The sequence below is a fragment of the Cladophialophora bantiana genome (assembly GCF_000835475.1).
Source record: "Cladophialophora bantiana CBS 173.52 unplaced genomic scaffold supercont1.7, whole genome shotgun sequence".
NCBI lineage: Eukaryota > Fungi > Ascomycota > Eurotiomycetes > Chaetothyriales > Herpotrichiellaceae > Cladophialophora > Cladophialophora bantiana.
The window spans coordinates 1,015,527-1,035,018 of NW_015971581.1; the positions used below are offsets into that span (position 1 = coordinate 1,015,527).

Below are 19,492 nucleotides of genomic sequence, written 5' to 3' on the forward strand. Positions count from 1 at the left end.
GCAAGCACTCAACCTTGTCTCTCGTCCGCAGCTTGACGTGTTTGCTTCTCTCCTCAACAGTTCAAGCTACACAGAATACTCCGTTATGGTTGTTGCCTTTGGTTTTGAATACTGGCCATATCATGTACAGCACCTATGGCTTCTTCATATGACTGATTCCCAATATCAAGGAACAAACTGGTCTTATGGGACGCCGCCGTATTCGCCATACTCTTTCTCGGGATCGTCTCATTGCTCTTCTCCTCCTGTGGAATCACTTCGCCGTTTCAGGGAGCTTTACACATCCAGATCTAGTCAGCCATCGATTGTACCGATTCTTGGACTTACCTGCTTGGCAAAACGCTCCAACTCCTTGAACCCGGGCCAAGGCAGCTATTGAATGCCTTTGCACTCCCTCCAGATCACTCTCCAGGCTGCATCATTTGCTGTCTTTGAATTCACAAAGACGAGAAGACAAGAACCTGTGAGAATATAACTTCCTGCTGCCGAAGAAGGCCTTAGGTATCTAAAATTAGCAGTTGTTTATTGCAAGGATATTCGTCGCTGCATTACAGAGCATGTTCGGATGTCCTAGGGACAGCCTTGAGGACACCACTTTTTTGGTCAGCATCAGCACCGGAGAGAGGAGGAACGAGAAGAAACCAGCTTCTTTGGCTTGTTGCCGGTTTCGAAATCTTTGAATGCTGTCAACATCATGGACAGAGAAGACGTGGATGTGACCCCGAGAGCTCTGAGAGTGGTAAATCCGGATTTGAAGGAGGATGCAGATGATTTACCGCAGCTTGGTACCAGAAAGACCACCTTCTCACCTAGATCGATTTCGGGATCCTTATCTTCAATTTGGGGAAGAAGGCATGCCACGTCCTCTCAACGCGATTTCCAAGACGAAAGTTTCACTGTCGCACCCGACCTGGATCTGGATTACAGTCCACCTTCACGCGGCTGTGTCTCGTTCTCAATCCTCCTCACTGCTCGCAAATCATCAGCTCCTGCAGGCAGCAAGAAGAGGTTGAATGGCGACAGGGACAACAAGGTGAGCATCTTGCCTCAACTTCTTGTCGCGTCTTCCACAAAGCTTTTTGGCTAACGTTGTCGCAGTCTTGTTCACAGAGCCGCCCTCCCGTCTCCGGACCATCCTCAAATCATTTCACTCATCCGCAAATAATACAAGGGCGATTCCCGTTAGACCTGGACGACGAGGTGAGTACTCGATAGGGATCAGAGTCCCGTTACCCTGGAAGCTTTGTCTGATCGTGTCTCAGCGGTCTTCGACGTACAGCTTTGGCTCTTTCTCGACCGATCATTCCTCAAGACACTCAAACAAGGTTCATCAGAATCCAGCGGGAAACCCTCCAAAACGTGACATTTTTGGACAAGTGAGCCATACAATCATGCCGTTAATCCTTCCCAACGGCATCTACGCGAATGGCGTCCCAACTGACCGAGATTTGCGTAATACTCGCCCTATCAACAATCACATCATGGCCCCTGCTGCTGTTCAAGCGCCAACCTTGCAAAACATCTTAGACTATCGAGGCTCTCTTGTAAACGAGGCTTCTGCGCCGTCCATACCAACTCCCGTCCATCAGAATGAGCCGCTCGTTAACGGAGAGACAATTCCTTCGGGTCCGCCCCCGAGTGTCGCAGGCACAATGAACCACGAAGACACTGTTGCTCTGCCCGTCGACAGGGACTTCATCCAGCCTCAGTTCGACGCGTATCATTTTCACGACAACTTCCGTAATCCTGCACCAAGCCACCTTCGCCATCCTCTGCAACCGCCACCTCCACCTCCACGGAACTCTCCGAACGTGCCGGTCGTCCCATTGCCAGCCGTCGCTGCGCTAAAAGTGGAAACCTTCGCTTTCAATGTCTTGGACGCAGGTACAAAATCCCCCATAAGTACATATGTCACGTTCGACATTACCGCTATCAAACAGAACTACCTCGAGACACAAGGTCACACCGATCAGCCTCAACATCAGTCCTACGTCCTCATGGAAAACGATGAAGGCTCTCTGATTGATCTTCAAATCCAAACCTACGTCAAAGGTCCTGCCAGCAAGCTCTTCGAGGTCGGGGTCCAAAGCATTCAGAAGCTGCGTGTCAAAGACCGCTGGACTCTTTTACTCAAGCTTAATTCGAAAGACAATCCATTGAAATCTAAACTCTCTGCCTCCGTGAAGTCGGACACCAACAGAAAGTCCTCATCCCTTTCATTGATCGACCAGTTCTTGGCAAGCCTTAAGATGGACAGCAAGAGGAGTGAACCAGTCTCCGTCGAGGCAGTGGTCAAGTACCGCCACGCCTTTTTGCCGGAGGACACCACTCTGGAGACACGGGCCGTCTGCCGCCTTGCGCCGCTCGCTTCCGCCGCGTCCATGGACACTGTTGAAACTGGGAAGCTCGCAGGCTCCATCGTCCGTGCCCTTGACCCAGGGGTCAACACCGTCAAGCTCCTCTCGGTCGAACGACCAGAGCAACAGCACCGCCTGGGCTTAGGTGGCCGCGAGGGGTTGGCCCTCATCTACGACTTCCGACATGCGTTGGGCCATGTCGTTTCGGAGTCAGTCACCTGGGACCTCGCGGTCCTGGAGACCTACTACCGACATGTCCTTGCGGCGGAGTCTGCGGAGACGCAGACTCCAACGCTTCGAGACACCATTCGCCGCCATGTGGCAACGGTAGCGAATCGGTTCTCGCCAAAGAAGTCGGGTGTTGCTGGCGCTGCGGGCGAGGGGCGCGTGGGATAGAATGCCACGGGTGGTGGCGGCGATGCTGGTGCTGGTGCTGCTGGTGGGAACGGCGGCGGCGGTGAGGACACAGAGAGTGTCCAAGGTATGGACGAGGCTGCCCTTGTTTGGCAGCATATGAGAGAGGCCTCCGGGCTGAACGACGAGGCAGAAAGTCTCTATGAGACGAGGGTCTAGGGGCCGCCCTGGCTATGAGAGCCAAATAATGTTGCATGGTTACATCCTTTCTGTTCCTTCCTTCGTGATGGTTGTAGTCGGTGACGATCGCCGTCAACAGCGTAGTGGAGAGCCTAGGCGTACTGTAAACCGCCTAGGTGACGATAGCCCTGTATAATGGCATACAAAACGCCCTTTCCCAGCTGTACCTCGACCTCGACTTATATATTTGGCTAATACTACGGAGACTAACGCATTCAGCAGGAGCCGGATGAGGTGAGAGGGACATAGATATGCGAAGGAATACGACGACGACGACGACGACGAAGAAGAAGAAGAAGAAAAAGAAGAAGAAAAAGAAGAAGAAGAAGAAAAAGAAGAAGAAGAAGAAAAAGAAGAAGAAGAAGAAAACGAAGAAGAAGGCCTCGTCGCATATTAATTTCGTCCTGTCAATATATGCTCCTCATCCTCCTCCACCATGAATCCGGCATTGTGCATTGTGCAGCAAGTAATTCGCTACTTCAGCCTTCCGGCATAGGTAATCCCTCAATCAATCAACGCGAATTCTGCTCGGTAGTTCCAAGTTTATCCTAACCTTCAGTGGCCTTTGTTCAGTCCCGTGCATTGAATCGTTGTTTGACGGACTATTCTCCCCTTCCGCGTTGGGACGCAGTGATGTTTCTTTATCGTCGGTAGTGGTAATGGGAATATAGTAAATTCTTGGGTGATGGTGATGATCGCTGGCTGGTCATGGTGAGGAGCGGTCGTGAGCCGCCCCGGATACCCAGCTGGCCTTGGGACAGGGAACGGAGGTTTGATTGTAAGACTTCTTCTCTCTTCGGGAGTTAGGAGAACCAGAAATAAATAATGGTAGGCATTGGTTTGCTTGTCCCTTGCCTTTTGTTTGCCCCGTATTTGTAGCTTAGGGCGTGATATGATTTCTTCGCCTGAACAATGGGAATGGCAGCAGGAATGCGAAATTCTCGCACTCTCGAATCGAATCCGGAATGGGACCCGGGCTGTGCTGTGCTGTGTTGTGAGGTGAATCTCTCTTCCAGGGGTAGTTCTCACTGTAGTCATGTGCTCTGAACAGGATGCCAAACAAGTGGGCAAATGCCAAAAGAAAATGCGAGCACGGTGACGAGCCGGCACGCTTCTCTACATTGTGTATTCTCTAGATCATTCAGTGTGCGCACTGGTTAAGATGTCGAGATATCGAGACCGTTCATGCTTAAGGGTATGTAGCCACCTTGATATAGACCTAGTCATAGCTTTCAGAGTAATCTGGCTGGGTCAGGGGGGAAGATCGATACCTGTTCGTCGCTTCGCGACTCCCCGCATACCGAAAATTCGATCTCTCGGACCTTGCCGTGATGCATCCGGCTGCAGAGAAAGTATTTCATGGAGGTGGATGAAATGGCGACGCGCTTGATTCTGGCCTCCAATGTCTTCTTGGCTCGAGGACGGAACCCAAGCGAGAAGGCGTTGGTGTTCATATGTCACTGTGGCCTCGAAGCAACGTTCCCACAGCTGCGCGACACTGATAAGGACTGAATTTAATGCCAATGTGAATTGAAACCAACCCAACTCCATCCAGCCCATTGAATATATGAGGGCAGAGAAAATCGACATCGTATCCCAGACCGGTTCCACGTGGCCGCAAAATGACCACGGCTTTCTGGCCAGAACCAGCTCCATTGTGGCCCATAATCTATAGACCGTCGACAAAGAACAATGGATTCGAACCATTTCAATAGTATTGTGGCAAAATATTTAACCCCTAGTATCTCTTCACAACGACCACTAGGGAACGGAGCATTCAGCTCAAGTTCAGGTAGAGGTCCCTCGGCACTGCCTGCAAACAATGGGCACAACGTTTTGTGTAGTATTGACAAAACTCGAAGCCACGCCGGTTTCATGCTCCACCCAGATCAATACCTCTGCAGCACGAGAATATATTGTCCCCATCAGTCTAATCTGAGATGCTCGTTCCTCCAGATCATGTTGTCTGATACAGATCACATCAATCCAGAGCCATCCACAGATGTTGTGTGCCGCAAAATTGTGCAGAGTGTAGCGAAGAATGGGTATGAGTTCGATCGGGCGGTCATGGCAGATGACGATACAAGAAGGCTCCTGTCGCATAAATGGTCCAGCTCTAGATCTAGACGACCATTTCGTATGTGCATTTTCCGGCAAGGAGGGCCACATGTATTTGATAGGGCCCTGAACCCAGGCGCGTCATCGGATTTGAAGATGTGCAATCTTCCTTTGGGATTTTCAGAAAGGGATTCCTCTAAGTAGAACAGACGAAACTCCCCAGGTAGCATCGGTGTGGTGGGGTCGTTTAAGTCGAGAGGAAAGAATTCGAGACCAGCGACATTGTGAGCTTTCAGACCCAAGTATAGCTTGCAACTGATACCAACAGCGAACAATATTTGGAACATAAGTTGGTGGCTGAAGATGTCGACATCCTTACCCAGTACATTTCCGACGGCGTCCTGGAGACGCGTAGGCGGAGGCTGAGACTGAGGCACTCCAGCTAAGATTCTTCAAGGAAGTGTAGCCAACCGCCTGGTTTTGTGGGTAGGCAAGGTAGGCCAGGAGAGCAGAAAACCAACTCAACAGGTTGCCAACCAGCATCTCAAGTGCCTGACATTACATCAATGTCTTGTTGAGGAGATTTGATTCTGCCATCCTCCCAGCCAACTACCTGCAGCTGATGACAAGAACGGTTTCCCCCTTTAGAGCTAGGTAATGTCGGCAAATTTCAATGCACCGAACTTCGGAAATTCGAAAAGCATCATCTCAAACCAGGACGTGCCTTTCTGTCGAGTAGTTCGTTCAAAATGCACATACAAGTGCCAAGGCGGCGGGAAAGAGGGTGTCGAGAAACGTAAGGCAGGCCCCATCTGATGCGCGACTCGAAGGCATCAGTGTGTTCCGCCATCGCAAGCACAACTTGCGCGACACTGTCGATTGTCAACTTCTCCGACTTTTGCATGATTTTCCAGTCCCGGTCTTTGTGAGAACGAGCGATGGCAAAGGGGTGGCAAAGTGGAAGACATTGACCGACTTCTGTGCGTCAGAATGACACCAGAGACACAAGCAACTCGATTTGGTTAATCATTTTCGCCTTCCCGGTTTGTTGTCTGTGGGAATGCATTCTCTTTCAGCATATGCAATGTGTTGCTGCTCACTCACATGGTTTGGGGTCTAGGGGTCTCCATGAGCCATCTTTGGTGCCCATCTTATCCTGGCTCTTCTTTTCCTCTTGATCACTCTTCTCTCCTATCGCATCATCCTTCCAGCTCACAGGCACTCCATCGTCTGTAAACCTCGCCCATTCGAACCACCCGCATCCCTCGCCGCCGCCTGGCTTATTTCCAACCTGACACATCCACATATATCTGCCCCTATTAGCCCTTTGTTTCTGCACTGTTTTCAATACACAAGGGACCCCGCATCTGCATTTTGGAGTGTATTTGGGGCGAAATTCTTCACGATACCACCGATAGGTGATGTTAATGCGTTTATTGCCGGCGACAGGATGGGGGGTGATGGTAAGAGCCGGTGCGATGCTGTGTTTCCATTCTTCTTGCATCTCGGCATGCATTACGAGGAGAGAATTGTGCGGCAGGTGGATTGCGATTTGACCCGAAATGTCTGCTGCTGAAGAGGTGCGTTCAGATTTGTTGTTTTCGTCGTGATCGTCCTTGGGCACGATCTTTCGCACGCGAAACTCCCTTGCAACTCCGAGGCTCAAGCTCCCTATGATGGCTCGAGGCCCGAGATAGGAGAGCTGGTCAGAGTGATAGCCCACATGTTGCGCGCCACCATCGTAGCAATTGACGAAAGCGGCGTTAGGCCTCCATGGCTCAGATGATTGATATTGCAATTTTTTGCCATTCGGGTAAAAATCACGGATTCGGATAGCGATCTCCTTATTCACTGCGTCACGAACAAGATCGCTGACTTGCTTCATGACTGGCAGAATTTGCCTGATATCACCGAGATCATTGCCGTTGTAGTAATATTCGCTCCTCTGTCGCTCTACATCCGCTAGGCTGTCGACGTAGAAACATGCCGTGTGCGGGGATTTAACGACATTGTCGAATATCTTGAATTGAATGGAGTCGTAACTGGGGACTTCAGCGAGGAGTTCTGCCAGCAGGGCATTTGCAAGGTTGGACGGCAGGAAATTGTGAATTATGGAACAGGGGGTGTGGCTTGCAATGTCTTGAGGCGTGTAGAGGTGGAGAGTTTTGCCCTTTCTCGTCAGCGGTTGTTGCGACACTGACTTTGATGGACTTTTGTTCTCTGACGTGAACGGGAGGCCGGTCTGCATACTGGCGCCGGTCAGTCGACGCTTCGGCGGTGGAAGGGCATCTTGCGCAACAGTCGAGAGTGCTTCGATGGCAGCGTCCACGGAGCCGTCACAGCCGAGCAGGACTTCCAGCAAGTCACCCTGGGATCTGCTTGGGTATAGAGATGACAGAATTGCGAGTTTGACGTCGGTTGACTCGGCGTCCTCGTCGATCGGTGGTGTAAGAGGAGTCTTGGGTTCAAGATCAGCCTGCGGTGAAGACACGCGACGCCTTTTGCGCAAGATGAAGGCGTCCATGGTCAGTGTGTCCTCGACTGGGAGCCATCATACAGTGATGAAGTCCAGGGCGACTCCTGACGTGTTGGATGCAAGGTGCAGGCTGCGAGAGGCCAGTTCCAAACATTAGCCAGAGGAAGGAAGTTCTTAGTAAACGTGAATACGCGGCGTGGGCTCGGTGGTAGGAGATGATGGCAACGGCAATGGCAATGGCGGGGAGAAACCTCGGCCTGTGACAGCAGGCACGGGCGACAGGTGCGACCTCAGACTGCGCAACGGCATCTTCTCTTCCTCTCCGCTTCACATTTTGCTCACCGGCCACCGACAGCCAGCCTGTCATTCTCCCCTAGATCCGTCGTCCTCGAGAGCTTTTTGGGTGCGAAGCTGGCATTGGGCTTTGACACTGACCTCATCGGCGCCGAGAGAAGCTGGACATGATGAGTGACTGTTCACCTTCGCGACGAGAGCTTCAATATCAGTCATGCTAGAATTCCGCACACAAGGCTTCCAAGGCTACGCAGTCAAGTATTCCCCTTTCTTTGACAATCGTATAGCAGTCGCCGCAGCAGCAAACTATGGCCTCGTGGGAAACGGACGGCTGTATGCGCTGGAGCTGACTCCTCAAGGCATTGTGCCTGTCAAAGTGTACGGAGCTCAGATAATTCCCAGGGGAAGACAAACATCCGTGCTAACTAGTCGACCAGCTATCCCACGCAGGATGCGCTCTACGATGTAACGCACTCCGAAGCCCATAGCTCGCATCTCCTCACTGCCTCCGGCGACGGCTCATTACGACTCTACGACACCTCCCTTGCTCCCGAATTTCCCATCGCCAAGTTTGAGGAACATTCGCGGGAGGCCTTCTCCTGCAGCTGGAATCTCACATCAAAAGCAACCTTTGCCTCATCGTCATGGGACGGCACCGTCAAGATATGGAGTCCGGAACGGCAGCAGAGTCTGCTGACACTCCCGACCCATTCCTGCACATACAGTGTCCAATGGAGTCCCCATACTGATGGCATGCTCAGCGCAGTGTGCTCAGACAGTCATCTGCGGGTGTGGGATTTGAGAACACCCGCCAGCGCAAGTAACCATCTCATATTGCAAATTCCAATTCATGCAGCTCCCTTATCGGCCGGCGCCTTGGCTGGGAAGATCCAACCAACCTTCCCACCTGCTGAAGCTCTCACTCACGATTGGAACAAGTATCGAGGCTCAGTCGTCGCCACGGCCGGAGTCGACCGAATTATTCGAACATTTGATATCCGTCAGCCCAAGGGCCCCCTAAATATGTTACAGGGACACGGCTACGCGGTGCGGAAGGTTGCATGGAGCCCACATCTCCCCGACCTGTTACTCAGCGCCAGCTACGATATGACTTGTCGTGTCTGGACGGATGGCGGCGAGCAGGGGGGGCCCGCTAGAGAGCTCGGTAGTATGGGTCGACATACCGAGTTCGTGACGGGCGTGGATTGGTGCTTGTTCGGCAGTGAAGGGTGGGCGGCCAGCTGTGGCTGGGATGAACTTCTCTGTGTCTGGGATGTGCGAACAGTCATGCACTCGTGATACGAAACACGAACCGCGCTGTGGATAGCGTGTGCTCAATTCCGAAGGCATCACTGGATTGATTTTCACCATAGGACCGCCTTGAGGATTGGATAACAAGGAATCTATCCCACAGCAGAACGAAGCAAGCCACCGCCGGTTACTGCTGTCAACAGCAGCTCGAAGTGGATATGACAGATACCTGAATCTGAAACTCTTATGCGTCATGGCTGATCCGATCCGGAAACGAGCTTCATCGCCGACTCATGTTACATCTTGCACCTTGAACAAGGCCCCGGAGCGAGTCGACCTGTTCGTTCGGCAGGCAGAGGAGGGCGCGAGAGGAGGGATTGCCTTGCTGTTTAGTCCCGAGCATCTAATCTCTTTCCCACGCTGTCCGCTTATGTCTCCAACCAATCAGCCTGCCAAGACCTTCTGGAAGTCGTGGATGCAGTCGATCCTCGGCGCCTCGTCAACTTTCCTTTTTCCTTTCGTGCTTGACATCTACGCCTTGATAGGTGCCGGCAGAACAACCCCATATGGGTCTCGGTTGTCGCTAAAGCAATATCTGCGCATTGCATATTGGACTTGCTGGGCCCTTTGAGAGCCTTATTCTTGACTGCAGGAATCTCGTGCAGGCGCCGGTCTTGGGAAAGCTCTCGCCGTGACCACTAAGGCTCTGCGCATCGAGTGCTGCGGCTACCTGCTTTAGCAGGAGCAGGCCTGCAACCTGACCTTTGTTGATCGTTCCCTGTTGTTATCCCGGTCGGCCGAGGTAAGACGACCACTATTGATGGGCATATAGCACCCTGAAAGCAGCACGCCCGCCTTTGCGATTCGGAGCGGGTGCGAAATGATTGTTGCAGGACCATGTGGATTGCTGTTCGTGTTACAAAATCTGCACCTCGACCGGTGGGGTCGGATACTCTGAAGCACCACCAAGGCCTTCGAATAGTACTTAAGGGCACGTCGGATGGGTAGTGGACGGAGCGCAGAACGCAAGCAGCGAGCATCAAGGAGCTGAGAAAAAGCTCGTTCCCCAGGAGAAACAGGCCAGCCTTGCAGCCTCGTTATATTATTCAAGACCACCTCTGGCTTTCCTTCATTGTCAACTACGAATCTAAGATTGAGCTCTTCCAAACCACCCACGCAACAATGCAGCTCGTACAGGTTCGTGAAACCAGACTTGAATCCTTCGTCTCGTCTTCTAATCCACGCTCAGATCTTAGCTAGTGTCCTCTTCAACCTTCCTTGGGCCCTTGCCCTCCCCCCAGAGCTCTCCTCCAGCAAACAACCCGTATCGCCGTCTTTTTGGCCCCGGAAATTCCACCCCTCCTCCTTGACGAAACGCCAACAATCCTGCGCCGAAACCTGCGGCGACGTATGCTACTACCAGTCGACCATCGACGCCGCCGTCTCCAAGGGCTACTCACTCTTTCAGAGTGGCCAGACCGAAGGGTCCGACGACTACCCGCACCAGTACAACAACTACGAAGGGTTTGATTTCCCTGTGGATGGACCATACTATGAGTTCCCCATCATGGACGACTTTGAGGTCTACGACGGCGGATCGCCTGGACCGGACCGGGTCATTTTTAATGACGAGGGCGACTATGCTGGTGTCATTACGCATACCGGTGCCAGTGGAGACGATTTCGTCGCTTGTGCTGGGGAGGATCTGTGAACACTCGCGAGCTAGCTATCTGGTCGTTTGAGAACCGAGGGCGGCACTAGGTGGAAGAGGCTAAGAAATCTAGCGAAGAGGCTCAGGTCATGGATAAGGTTAGGTACTCCGTATTCGGTGTAGCAAGGAAATCGAAAACCAGAACCTTGCCTTGCACACGCGGGCGTGAAGATTCCGAGCGAGTTTGATATCGTTGGACAAAATCCTACTCCCTCCCTAGTATGCAACAGACGCAGAGACCGCGTTTTGCCCTATAATGATATTATATCTGTACCGAGCTTGCTTTCCATAAGTGTATGTGTCGTGCACGTCCTTGTTCCCTTTCTGTCCGGCATGAGCCAATGGCATTGAACCCTCTTGCGCGCGATAGTGGGTGACGAGAGGAACGAAGGGGGCGTGGGTGGGTGCCTATATAGAATGTCCTTCCATAGCTACCTTCCGACCTACATACCTAGATCCTAGTCATTCATGGTGTACCGATATCAACGTGTCTCTCCTGTTCCGTGTATTTCCTGGGCATTCTTCGCGCATGGCTAGTGCATATCACATCGCAAGATACGTAGAGGATGATGATCATGGTAGGATGTTCATTAGCCCAGCCTCGACAACCAAACCCCACCCCTGATTTGATCAATGTTCCATTTCCCACCTCCAGTTGTGTGTCGCATTTCTCATGTCTTCATCGCATCATGTCATGTAGTAGCCAGCTGTTTTGACGCTGTCCTCGAATGGGACAACAAGACTGCTGTTGAACCTCCGCTTCCGGCGCAAGAAGATGGGCGCCATCACTCTCCCGACAGACAGAGAGTCCCATGTCTCTTCGTTCTTGAGATAGGCCTTGGCCTTCGGGACCAGGAATAGGTGCTGGCCATAGAGCTCAAATCCCCTGCCTCACTTCCCATGCTGGGAGATTCACTTCTCGCTCAACCGATTCTCCACCCCTTCCCTCACTTTCTTCCTCACCTCGGCCATTTCCTCCTTGCTCGCATCGTATCTCACGTTACCTGCCTGATTGAAGGGATTCTCGTCCGACTTCTCGAATTCCTTCTTGATGAGCTCGATCTTCTGGTTTCTTCGCAGGCCCGGACGCTCCTGGTCGATCTCCGGCAACCTCCTCTCCTCATACGCCTTGTACGCGGCAGGGAATCGACGCTCGGGGTGCCTGTCCAGTTTCAAGTCGTTGGCGGACTCGGTGGCGAGAGATAGGACATCGAGTGCGTTGTCTATGCCCGAGGCGTTGAGCGCCCTCTCCTTCCCACTCGAGTCGCCGTCGAGCTGGGACAGGTCCAGAGTACCTCGACTCTTCTTTTCGGCCGTCTTCTTGTTCGCCCCCTTGGGCTTGTCCCGCATTCCTTTCTCTTCTTCCGCTAGCATCGCCTCTCTCTCGGCCTTCTTCGCGGCCTGTTCAGCTGCCTTTGCCGCAGCAGCTTGTTTCTTAGACGTGTCCTTGGCGCCTTGTTGCCATTTCTGCTCTTCCCTGGCGGCGGCGGCCGCATCGGCCGCGGCTTGCTTTTGCGCGGCGGCTTCAGCCTTGCGGGCGTTCCCTGCGACCTTCTTGGTGTTTTCACCTTTTCCTTTTGGTGCCATTTCCACTTGCCCCGCAGTAGAAGAGTGGTCGGTGGTGATATAGTTCTCGTCGATGCGGGGTCGTCGGGGGATTGCTCGGGAATCTAGGTAGGCCTTTGTGGTGATGTAGGCCGTGATATTCACAATCACAAAAATGCGGATGAATTGTGTGGGCAAGAAGACAAACGGGTTATGAGGCATGCAGGGAAAGGTTGGCGAACGATGCTAGATTGATTGGAGGATAGGGCTGGCGGCGATGACTCCGACTGCGGTGGCCTGGTGGCTTTCTCGCATGTGGCCTGAGGCTTTTTGCTGTGTTGGCTCGCTTCTTCATAAATAACGATTATGATGTAATAGAGTGACTCGAATGTCATTGCACGACGTCGCTCATGAATACCTCACTTCCGTAGAGTATATAGGAACATGGGGGGAGGGACAACTTCGAAGGCATTCTTGGTGGTGTTGATACGTCTTTATTCTAGTACTCGAACTTCGTCATGCCATGCCTGGTCCATACAATAAGGATATCGTCTCTGGATGTGCTCCTGCACTCTAAACGGGTGACTCCCTTTGCGCCTGCAGGAAACATGACACATGGACGCCGTCGCCCTGAATTTCAAATCAGCCTCAGTGGTGTCCTCATCCCAGCGAAGCCTTGTCTCATGAACTTGTACTTGTTTGGCACCGTCTGGAGTCTTCGGAACGCCTCTCTGACATGCTTGGGCTCGATCGGTGTCCTTCCCTCCTCTGGCATCTCAAATAGACTGCAACCTTCCCTCTTACGTTTCTTCGACGCGTCCTGGTCTCCTCTGCCGCCATTCAATTTGTTGTTGGCCAGGTCCTCAGCGGCTTTGACCTTCAGCGCTTCCTCTGTCAGAGTCTGGACGATCTCGAATGTCAAGAAGCCGAGAATATCGACAGCATCATCATTAGGTCTGTTGTCAATGATCGTACCAAACCCTGCCCATTCGCGAAATCGCTTGCCCTTGCGGAATGTGAAGCTCGCTTGACGACAGTCGGACCAGTAGACATATTCATCCTTGGTCATGTTCTTGGTGCGTTCGTCGGCAGAGGCGAGGCGGGCGAGGGTGGCTTCATTCTGCTCCTCTTCCTCTTCATCTTCTTCATCGTCTCTTTCAGGCACTTGTTCAGCGTAGAACGATTGGATCTCCCACGGCAGGACGAGTTTCGCCTTCTTGTTTGCGGTGGACTTTTGCGGAGCCGATGGGTTGACACCTCCGGAGGCCTGGAGTCTCGTTCAGTTACGTCTCGCAAAGGCGACTAACAACACAAAACGCCTACCTCGTCGAAATCGCCAACTTCAGCAGCGTCGCCTCCACCTTTGTCGTCCGAGTCCTTTACATTCTTGCGGACATCCTTCCACGAAAGGAAAGTCTTGAGTCTGGAGACTTTGGCCCTGTCGTGGCGAATCTGGAAGATGAGGTCGGCGATTGAGATGGTCTTCGAACCTCGACGGTTCGCAAGCGCAGTTGCTTGTGTCAGCTATGTCGTAGGTTAGAAACGTTGCAGACAACTGGCCGAGGATGCCTAACCATCTCAATAACCTGCTCTCTTACGATTTCTTCGATCATCCAAGTCGTCTCTGCACTTGGCTCTGCTGTTTCACCACTCACGAACATCATCTGTCCAATCCAATGTATCAGTCTCTGCTTGAAGTCTGCTGCAGTTTCAAAGGAATCGTCATCTCCGAGCTTGTTGGAAGAAGATGCAGCTGCTGAGCTAGGGCCCTCGCCAGGGTGGCTCTCGATTACTTCCGCCTTGTCTGGGGCATCTCCGAATATGAGAGCTTTCGAAAGGCTTTGTTTGAGATTCTCCGCTCCACGGTTCGCCATGATTTGGTTGCGTTCAGACCGTGCTTGGGTGAGAGCTTTTGCAGGCTTGTGTTGTCGCTTGTGTTGACTGCTTGGATGGAGTGGGACGTGATTCTCAGAGGATCAATTGGGATTGTTCGTTCATCCAGATCTGGCAGTTGACCGGCTTTTTTGCACAATCATTGTGCAGTTGGCATCCCCGTGCCCAGGAGTGAATCCAAAGAGATACCCTGATATGTCGGGCGTGTGCTTCATGGACATATGTGGAGTGAATTGTCCTATCGTCCCGACTCCACGGTCTAGATCCACGTTTCCCCCCAAAGATGGCCAGAAGCTGAGGTGGCCGTGACACATGGCACGGAGGAAGTCGTCTTCAGCCGGATTTACCAGGTAGATTCGTAGCATGGATTCGACTCGTATATTCTTCCAACGTTCTGTCCGCCAGATACACAACTCTCCAGTGTCCAAAGCGTTGGTTTGTCGACATCTCCAGCGGTCCGGCAGTATCCTGGAATAAAATGGCATAGCAAAGACAGTTGCTCACCTGCTGGATCTCCTGCCGGTACTTTGCAGGCCTCTCACCCGCCATTCTGACTCCTGGCCTTGGGCCGTGAAGTTTGTCTGGTGTAAACTTCTCTGAACGTCTTTGTTCGATATCCACAGATCAAGAATAATGATTGCTCTTCATTGAGCAGGTCGGTTTAGGATGTTTGCAGGATGGAATAGGTGGCTGTGCATGAATGACAGATGACGGATGGAATCATCTCTGACGTACCCAGTAATTATGGAGAGCACTTGAAGGTTGTTCGAACCGATGATTTATCCGACGTTGGCCCGCGCCGTCACTCACAACACTCATCCCTTCCGAAACTATTCAACTTATTCTGCTCTCGAAGTCATTCTTTCACGTCACTTCTACCAGATTCAACATGCTTTACCTTGTTGGCCTCGGTCTCGCCGATGAGAGAGATATCACCGTCAAGGGACTGGAAGTAGTGAAGCGTGCAGAAAGAGTCTACTTGGAGACCTACACCAGCATTCTACATGTTGGAAAGGATAAGTTGGTAAGACAGACACCTTTCACGCCTCTTTTTATTTAGCTTCTAACTGACATGGCTCTTCTCTGACAGTCAAGGTAGGAGTCATTCTATGAGCGCCCGGTAATTGTAGCAGACCGTGAAATGGTCGAGTCCTCCAGTGACGAGATCCTGGAACGAGCAGACAAAGTTGACATTGCTTTTCTGGTGGTCGGCGATCCATTTGGGTAGATTGGTATACCCCACCGCAATTGATCTCTTGCCTGACCAGTTTTGCAGCGCGACAACTCACACGGATCTGGTCCTTCGGGCCCAGGAGCTCTCCATCCCCGTCAAGTCCATTCCCAACGCCTCAATTCTCAATGCCATCGGTGCGACCGGCTTACAACTCTACAACTTTGGCCAGACCGTCTCCATGGTCTTCTTTACCGAAAACTGGAAGCCGGCAAGCTTCTACGACCGCATCCGAGAAAATGCCTCTATTGGCCTGCATACCCTCATGCTACTGGATATCAAGGTGAAGGAACAGTCACTCGAAAACATGGCTAGGGGCAGAAAGATCTATGAGCCTCCACGCTATATGACTGTCATGCAGTGTGCCCGGCAAATGCTGGAAATAGAGGAAGAGAAGAAAGAGCATGTCTACGCCAAAGACAGTCTGGCTATCGGCTGTGCGAGAGTCGGCGCGGATGACCAACAATTCGCCTGCGGAACGCTGGGAGAGCTATGTGACATTGACCTGGGCGCCCCGCTCCACTGTCTCGTGCTTCTCGGTAAAAGAGCTCATGAGCTAGAAAAGGACTACATCAAAAAGTTTGCAGTGAATGAAGAAACCTTCGAGGGGAGTTGGAAGAAGTACCATGGAAGGAACCAATGAAATCAGTCTCGCGATTACTGGACAGAAAGCACCCGCTTGTCTGACAGAAGTGGACAGAATCTTGATTCCAAAGGGTGACCTTCTGTGGACTGGGGATCTGTGCGGGATAAGCGCATCCGCCAAAGGGAGAGCTATTCGGGTCTGCTGCAATACAGCCTTGATATCTCCGCCGCTTGTTTCAAGCCATGATCGTTTCTGCTGCGGTCGCTGGAGATGGACTGGATCACGCTTGAATGGAGCACAATCTCTGGTCTGGAATGGCCCTCAAGAGCCGCAATCTTGATTGAGAGACATGCGCAGTGCGTGAAGCGGTTAGACTCTTAACGTCTTTCAATTGAATCGTGAGAGTGACAGAAAAGTAACGCGGGGATTATCCCTGAGCCAGGCTAGAAGTAGTGACAGGACATTTTCTAGAATGCTCTGTACCGCCCCTCTTTATCATCACCTACTGTATTAGCAGCTGATGGCGAGGCTGAAAATAAGGAGGGGATCCAACATGGAACCCGCATCGTGCGGCACAACCACGTGGTGGAAGCCCCGAGCCCATCACAGCCCATCGCTACCAATTGTTCGGCCAAATCTCTCGTAACACTCCCACATTACTAGCACAGCTTTGGGGGGCTGTTACAGCTCTTGGGTTGTACACAGAGGCAACCTTGTGCGACGGCGATCTACTTCCTCCCATAGCGCTACAGAGGTGTCGGTGAGAGAGGACGAGGAAGGGGAGCCCGGCGCGCCGTACAGCAACAGCTTTACTGTTCCGCATCCCAAACAACTGACCGAACATGCTTGTACATCGACGACGACTCAATATGTTGGCATATCCACATTTACGGTTATATGTCTGAGCAGCATATCGTTCGCCCACAGCAACAAATCCCTCCCAGGAGCTTGGATCTCGACGACCGACGTGCTCCACGCACTTGAACGGCACCACCTACCCTGCCTTCACATCGACCAGAAGTTCAGAGGCTGTTTTTCCTGAACTAGTGACAATTGCCACAGAAAAAGAAATAATGCCTGTCTACCTAGTGCACGGCTTCCGCTGGCCGCGCGAAGGCTTCACCGGCATCCGCGTACACGCCGTCCTCCACAACCTCGATGAATGCAGCACCGAGTACATTCAGAACGCCCACTCCCGCGAAGAGATCCTCCGCTCCTTTCGCGAAATATATCCCGATATAATGAAAGAGCTAGACCACTCTGATACGAACCCTGCTTCGGCGAGGAGGTTGGAGTTCATTGAACAATATAATCCGGACGATATAGACGGGCCCTACGCAGTGAGCCAACCATACGCATTTGTGGGAGACAAAGTCGTGATGATCGCGGCCGGACCGGGTATGGGATTGACTGGACCTGGAGTAGCGCAGGCAAGATCATACCAGCACGTTCCCACAGAGCCGGACTCTTCGCAATTCTCGCAGAGGAAACCACGAGCAACAACGCTACCCATGTCCAAACCCGCACCCTTCAACTCACCCGCGGATACCACGGCGCTAAGCATTAACGTGGACGAGGTTATTGCCGATGGCCCCGGGTTGACGAATAAAGCGTGGGAGGCGCTGGCAGATCTGAGAGACAAGATCGCCGAGGGCGAGAAGATCGGGTGGTGGGTCGTCTACAATGGCGATCCAGAACGGTCGTTTGATGGCATGGAGGACGACGAGGATGACGGAGAAGACGAAGATATGGAAGACGTGGCAGAGGAAGATGAAAGTAGGGGAAAGCAGGATATCGGTGCTGTTTCTTCTCCTACTTCGCCTCCTGGAGCTGGTGCTTCGATGAGAGGTCATCGCCCCACGCCCAGCGACTCCCTTCCAATTCCTATGTCCACCATGACGGGTCACTATCCGATCTCTACCCCGCCTGTAGCGCCCATGCTCGCCCAAGCACAACATGTCACTGCCCAACAACAACACCAACGGCAGCAATCACAGCCACATCAAGAAGGAGGCTCAGGCTCACCAGGCCTTACGGCTCTGCCCGTCAGACCCACGCCCCCTTCATCAACAACAGGACCAGCGACACCACGTCCAACAACAGCCCCGGCAGCTTCGGAGCCCACCAGCACCATCAGCAAGGGCAAACAGAAAGAAAGCGTCCCAGAAGAACAACCAGCCAGGCCAAAGGAAGCAGCAAAGTCCCAGGGTCTGAGGAAGAAGTTCTTCGGAAGAAGGTCGTGAATATGTTTTGTTCATTGTTATCATGATGATGATGATGAATGATTTCTGATAATATCAGTAGATTGATTCTACGAGGGCCTTGGGGAAGAGGAAGAAAAAATGGAAAACCAATAGAAAAAATATCCTGGGTCTCCGTGAAAATTATCCTTGGAGACGGAGACGGTTCTGTTGTCTATATTATTACTTTGAATTCTGAAAAGCCCATCTTGCATTGCTTGTCCAAGTCGCAGCAATGACAGCGGTGGGAGCAACAGCAGCCGTCTTCTTGAACATGCAAGTGATGTTGCTCGTATGGACCGGAACAGTTGCAAGCCGTCTGATTACAACGGCGAGTTCCACTATCTACAACAAGTTTGCTGCCGCCGGAACAGGGGACAATCCGGGTACATGCGTCACGGACTGGTTCGCCGCCTTGGACAATGAAAAAGCTTTCCAGCGTGTATTTGATGCCCTTAGCACTACGAAGTTATTCACATTGGCGCACAGATAAGTTGGCTGTTGCTGCCGGCAGCGAGAGCTAGTGTCGACTTACCTAGTCCCTGCTTGTGATCTCTTGAGTCTTGGAATCTGAGAGACGATTCGAAGCAATTTTACAATGGACCAAGGAGCGTGCCCCGAGCCGAAACGGATACTAACAGCAGGCATCCTGAATGGGCCGGAAGGCTTGGATCTTCTCAACCACAGGTCTTCAGAGCCAGACGGAGCAGGCAACTTCACCCGCCGAGGCTGACAGACGTACAGAAAAGAGGTTGACGGGTTCAATTATTAGCCAGGGAGCACGTTAGTCTTTGACGGCCGGCTCCAAACCAGTACTGCGGGAGTCAAGGTTGAGAGTTGCATTTGGTCCGATAAAAGCCACGCAGAAGATGTCCGGACTATGACCTTTGTGTTTGAAGTTCTCTCGGGTATCAAAATGCTTTTGTATGTCGTAGCTCTGTCATAAGGGCCCGAAACAGTAAGGGATGTCCTGCCAATTACAGAAGAAGTCCACGCAGAGAAGTTGAATCAATCCGGCTTTAAGATCCTTTCCATAGTGCAAGCTCTGAAGTTGCAATTGAAAACACCGAGACAATATTGTTGCGACGATATTCGGGCAGTAATCCTCAGGATTTGCCGAGCAAGTCCAATCGACCACCTTTGGCTTAACAAACTTTCTCATGGTTCCTGCTCAGTCATGGCCTCGTTATCCGGTTCTCGAATCAGGGAATCCGACTAGTTGGTTCTGAGTTTTCCTGCATTTGAGTAGTTAGTTG

At 52.1% G+C, this 19,492-nt stretch overlaps 8 protein-coding genes across 8 annotated transcripts; 5 read left to right on the forward strand and 3 right to left on the reverse strand.

The window, feature by feature from the left end:
* Nucleotides 1-694: 694 nt before the first annotated feature.
* Nucleotides 695-2,753, forward strand: Z519_05361 (uncharacterized protein; the record flags this gene model as incomplete). Its single annotated transcript, XM_016763101.1, has 3 exons — nt 695-1,033; nt 1,099-1,200; nt 1,263-2,753. 3 exons carry the CDS (start codon nt 695-697, stop codon nt 2,751-2,753), a joined length of 1,932 nt encoding a protein of 643 aa, XP_016620714.1.
* Nucleotides 2,754-6,105: 3,352 nt separating this feature from the next.
* Z519_05362 (uncharacterized protein) lies at nt 6,106-7,533 on the reverse strand (the record flags this gene model as incomplete). The annotated part of the gene is made up of 1 exon (XM_016763102.1): nt 6,106-7,533. The coding sequence occupies one exon, from the start codon at nt 7,531-7,533 to the stop codon at nt 6,106-6,108; it is 1,428 nt and encodes a 475-aa protein (XP_016620715.1).
* A 460-nt stretch (nt 7,534-7,993) lies between these two features.
* Z519_05363 (uncharacterized protein) lies at nt 7,994-9,078 on the forward strand (the record flags this gene model as incomplete). Its single annotated transcript, XM_016763103.1, has 2 exons — nt 7,994-8,157; nt 8,217-9,078. 2 exons carry the CDS (start codon nt 7,994-7,996, stop codon nt 9,076-9,078), a joined length of 1,026 nt encoding a protein of 341 aa, XP_016620716.1.
* Nucleotides 9,079-10,212: 1,134 nt separating this feature from the next.
* Z519_05364 (uncharacterized protein) lies at nt 10,213-10,741 on the forward strand (the record flags this gene model as incomplete). The annotated part of the gene is made up of 2 exons (XM_016763104.1): nt 10,213-10,227; nt 10,280-10,741. 2 exons carry the CDS (start codon nt 10,213-10,215, stop codon nt 10,739-10,741), a joined length of 477 nt encoding a protein of 158 aa, XP_016620717.1.
* Nucleotides 10,742-11,653: 912 nt separating this feature from the next.
* Z519_05365 (uncharacterized protein) lies at nt 11,654-12,508 on the reverse strand (the record flags this gene model as incomplete). Its single annotated transcript, XM_016763105.1, has 1 exon — nt 11,654-12,508. The coding sequence occupies one exon, from the start codon at nt 12,506-12,508 to the stop codon at nt 11,654-11,656; it is 855 nt and encodes a 284-aa protein (XP_016620718.1).
* Nucleotides 12,509-12,923: 415 nt separating this feature from the next.
* Z519_05366 (uncharacterized protein) lies at nt 12,924-14,160 on the reverse strand (the record flags this gene model as incomplete). The annotated part of the gene is made up of 3 exons (XM_016763106.1): nt 12,924-13,553; nt 13,610-13,810; nt 13,861-14,160. 3 exons carry the CDS (start codon nt 14,158-14,160, stop codon nt 12,924-12,926), a joined length of 1,131 nt encoding a protein of 376 aa, XP_016620719.1.
* Nucleotides 14,161-15,068: 908 nt separating this feature from the next.
* Nucleotides 15,069-16,053, forward strand: Z519_05367 (diphthine synthase; the record flags this gene model as incomplete). The annotated part of the gene is made up of 3 exons (XM_016763107.1): nt 15,069-15,203; nt 15,279-15,403; nt 15,456-16,053. 3 exons carry the CDS (start codon nt 15,069-15,071, stop codon nt 16,051-16,053), a joined length of 858 nt encoding a protein of 285 aa, XP_016620720.1.
* Nucleotides 16,054-17,069: 1,016 nt separating this feature from the next.
* Z519_05368 (uncharacterized protein) lies at nt 17,070-18,239 on the forward strand (the record flags this gene model as incomplete). The annotated part of the gene is made up of 1 exon (XM_016763108.1): nt 17,070-18,239. The coding sequence occupies one exon, from the start codon at nt 17,070-17,072 to the stop codon at nt 18,237-18,239; it is 1,170 nt and encodes a 389-aa protein (XP_016620721.1).
* Between the last annotated feature and the right edge of the window lie 1,253 nt (nt 18,240-19,492).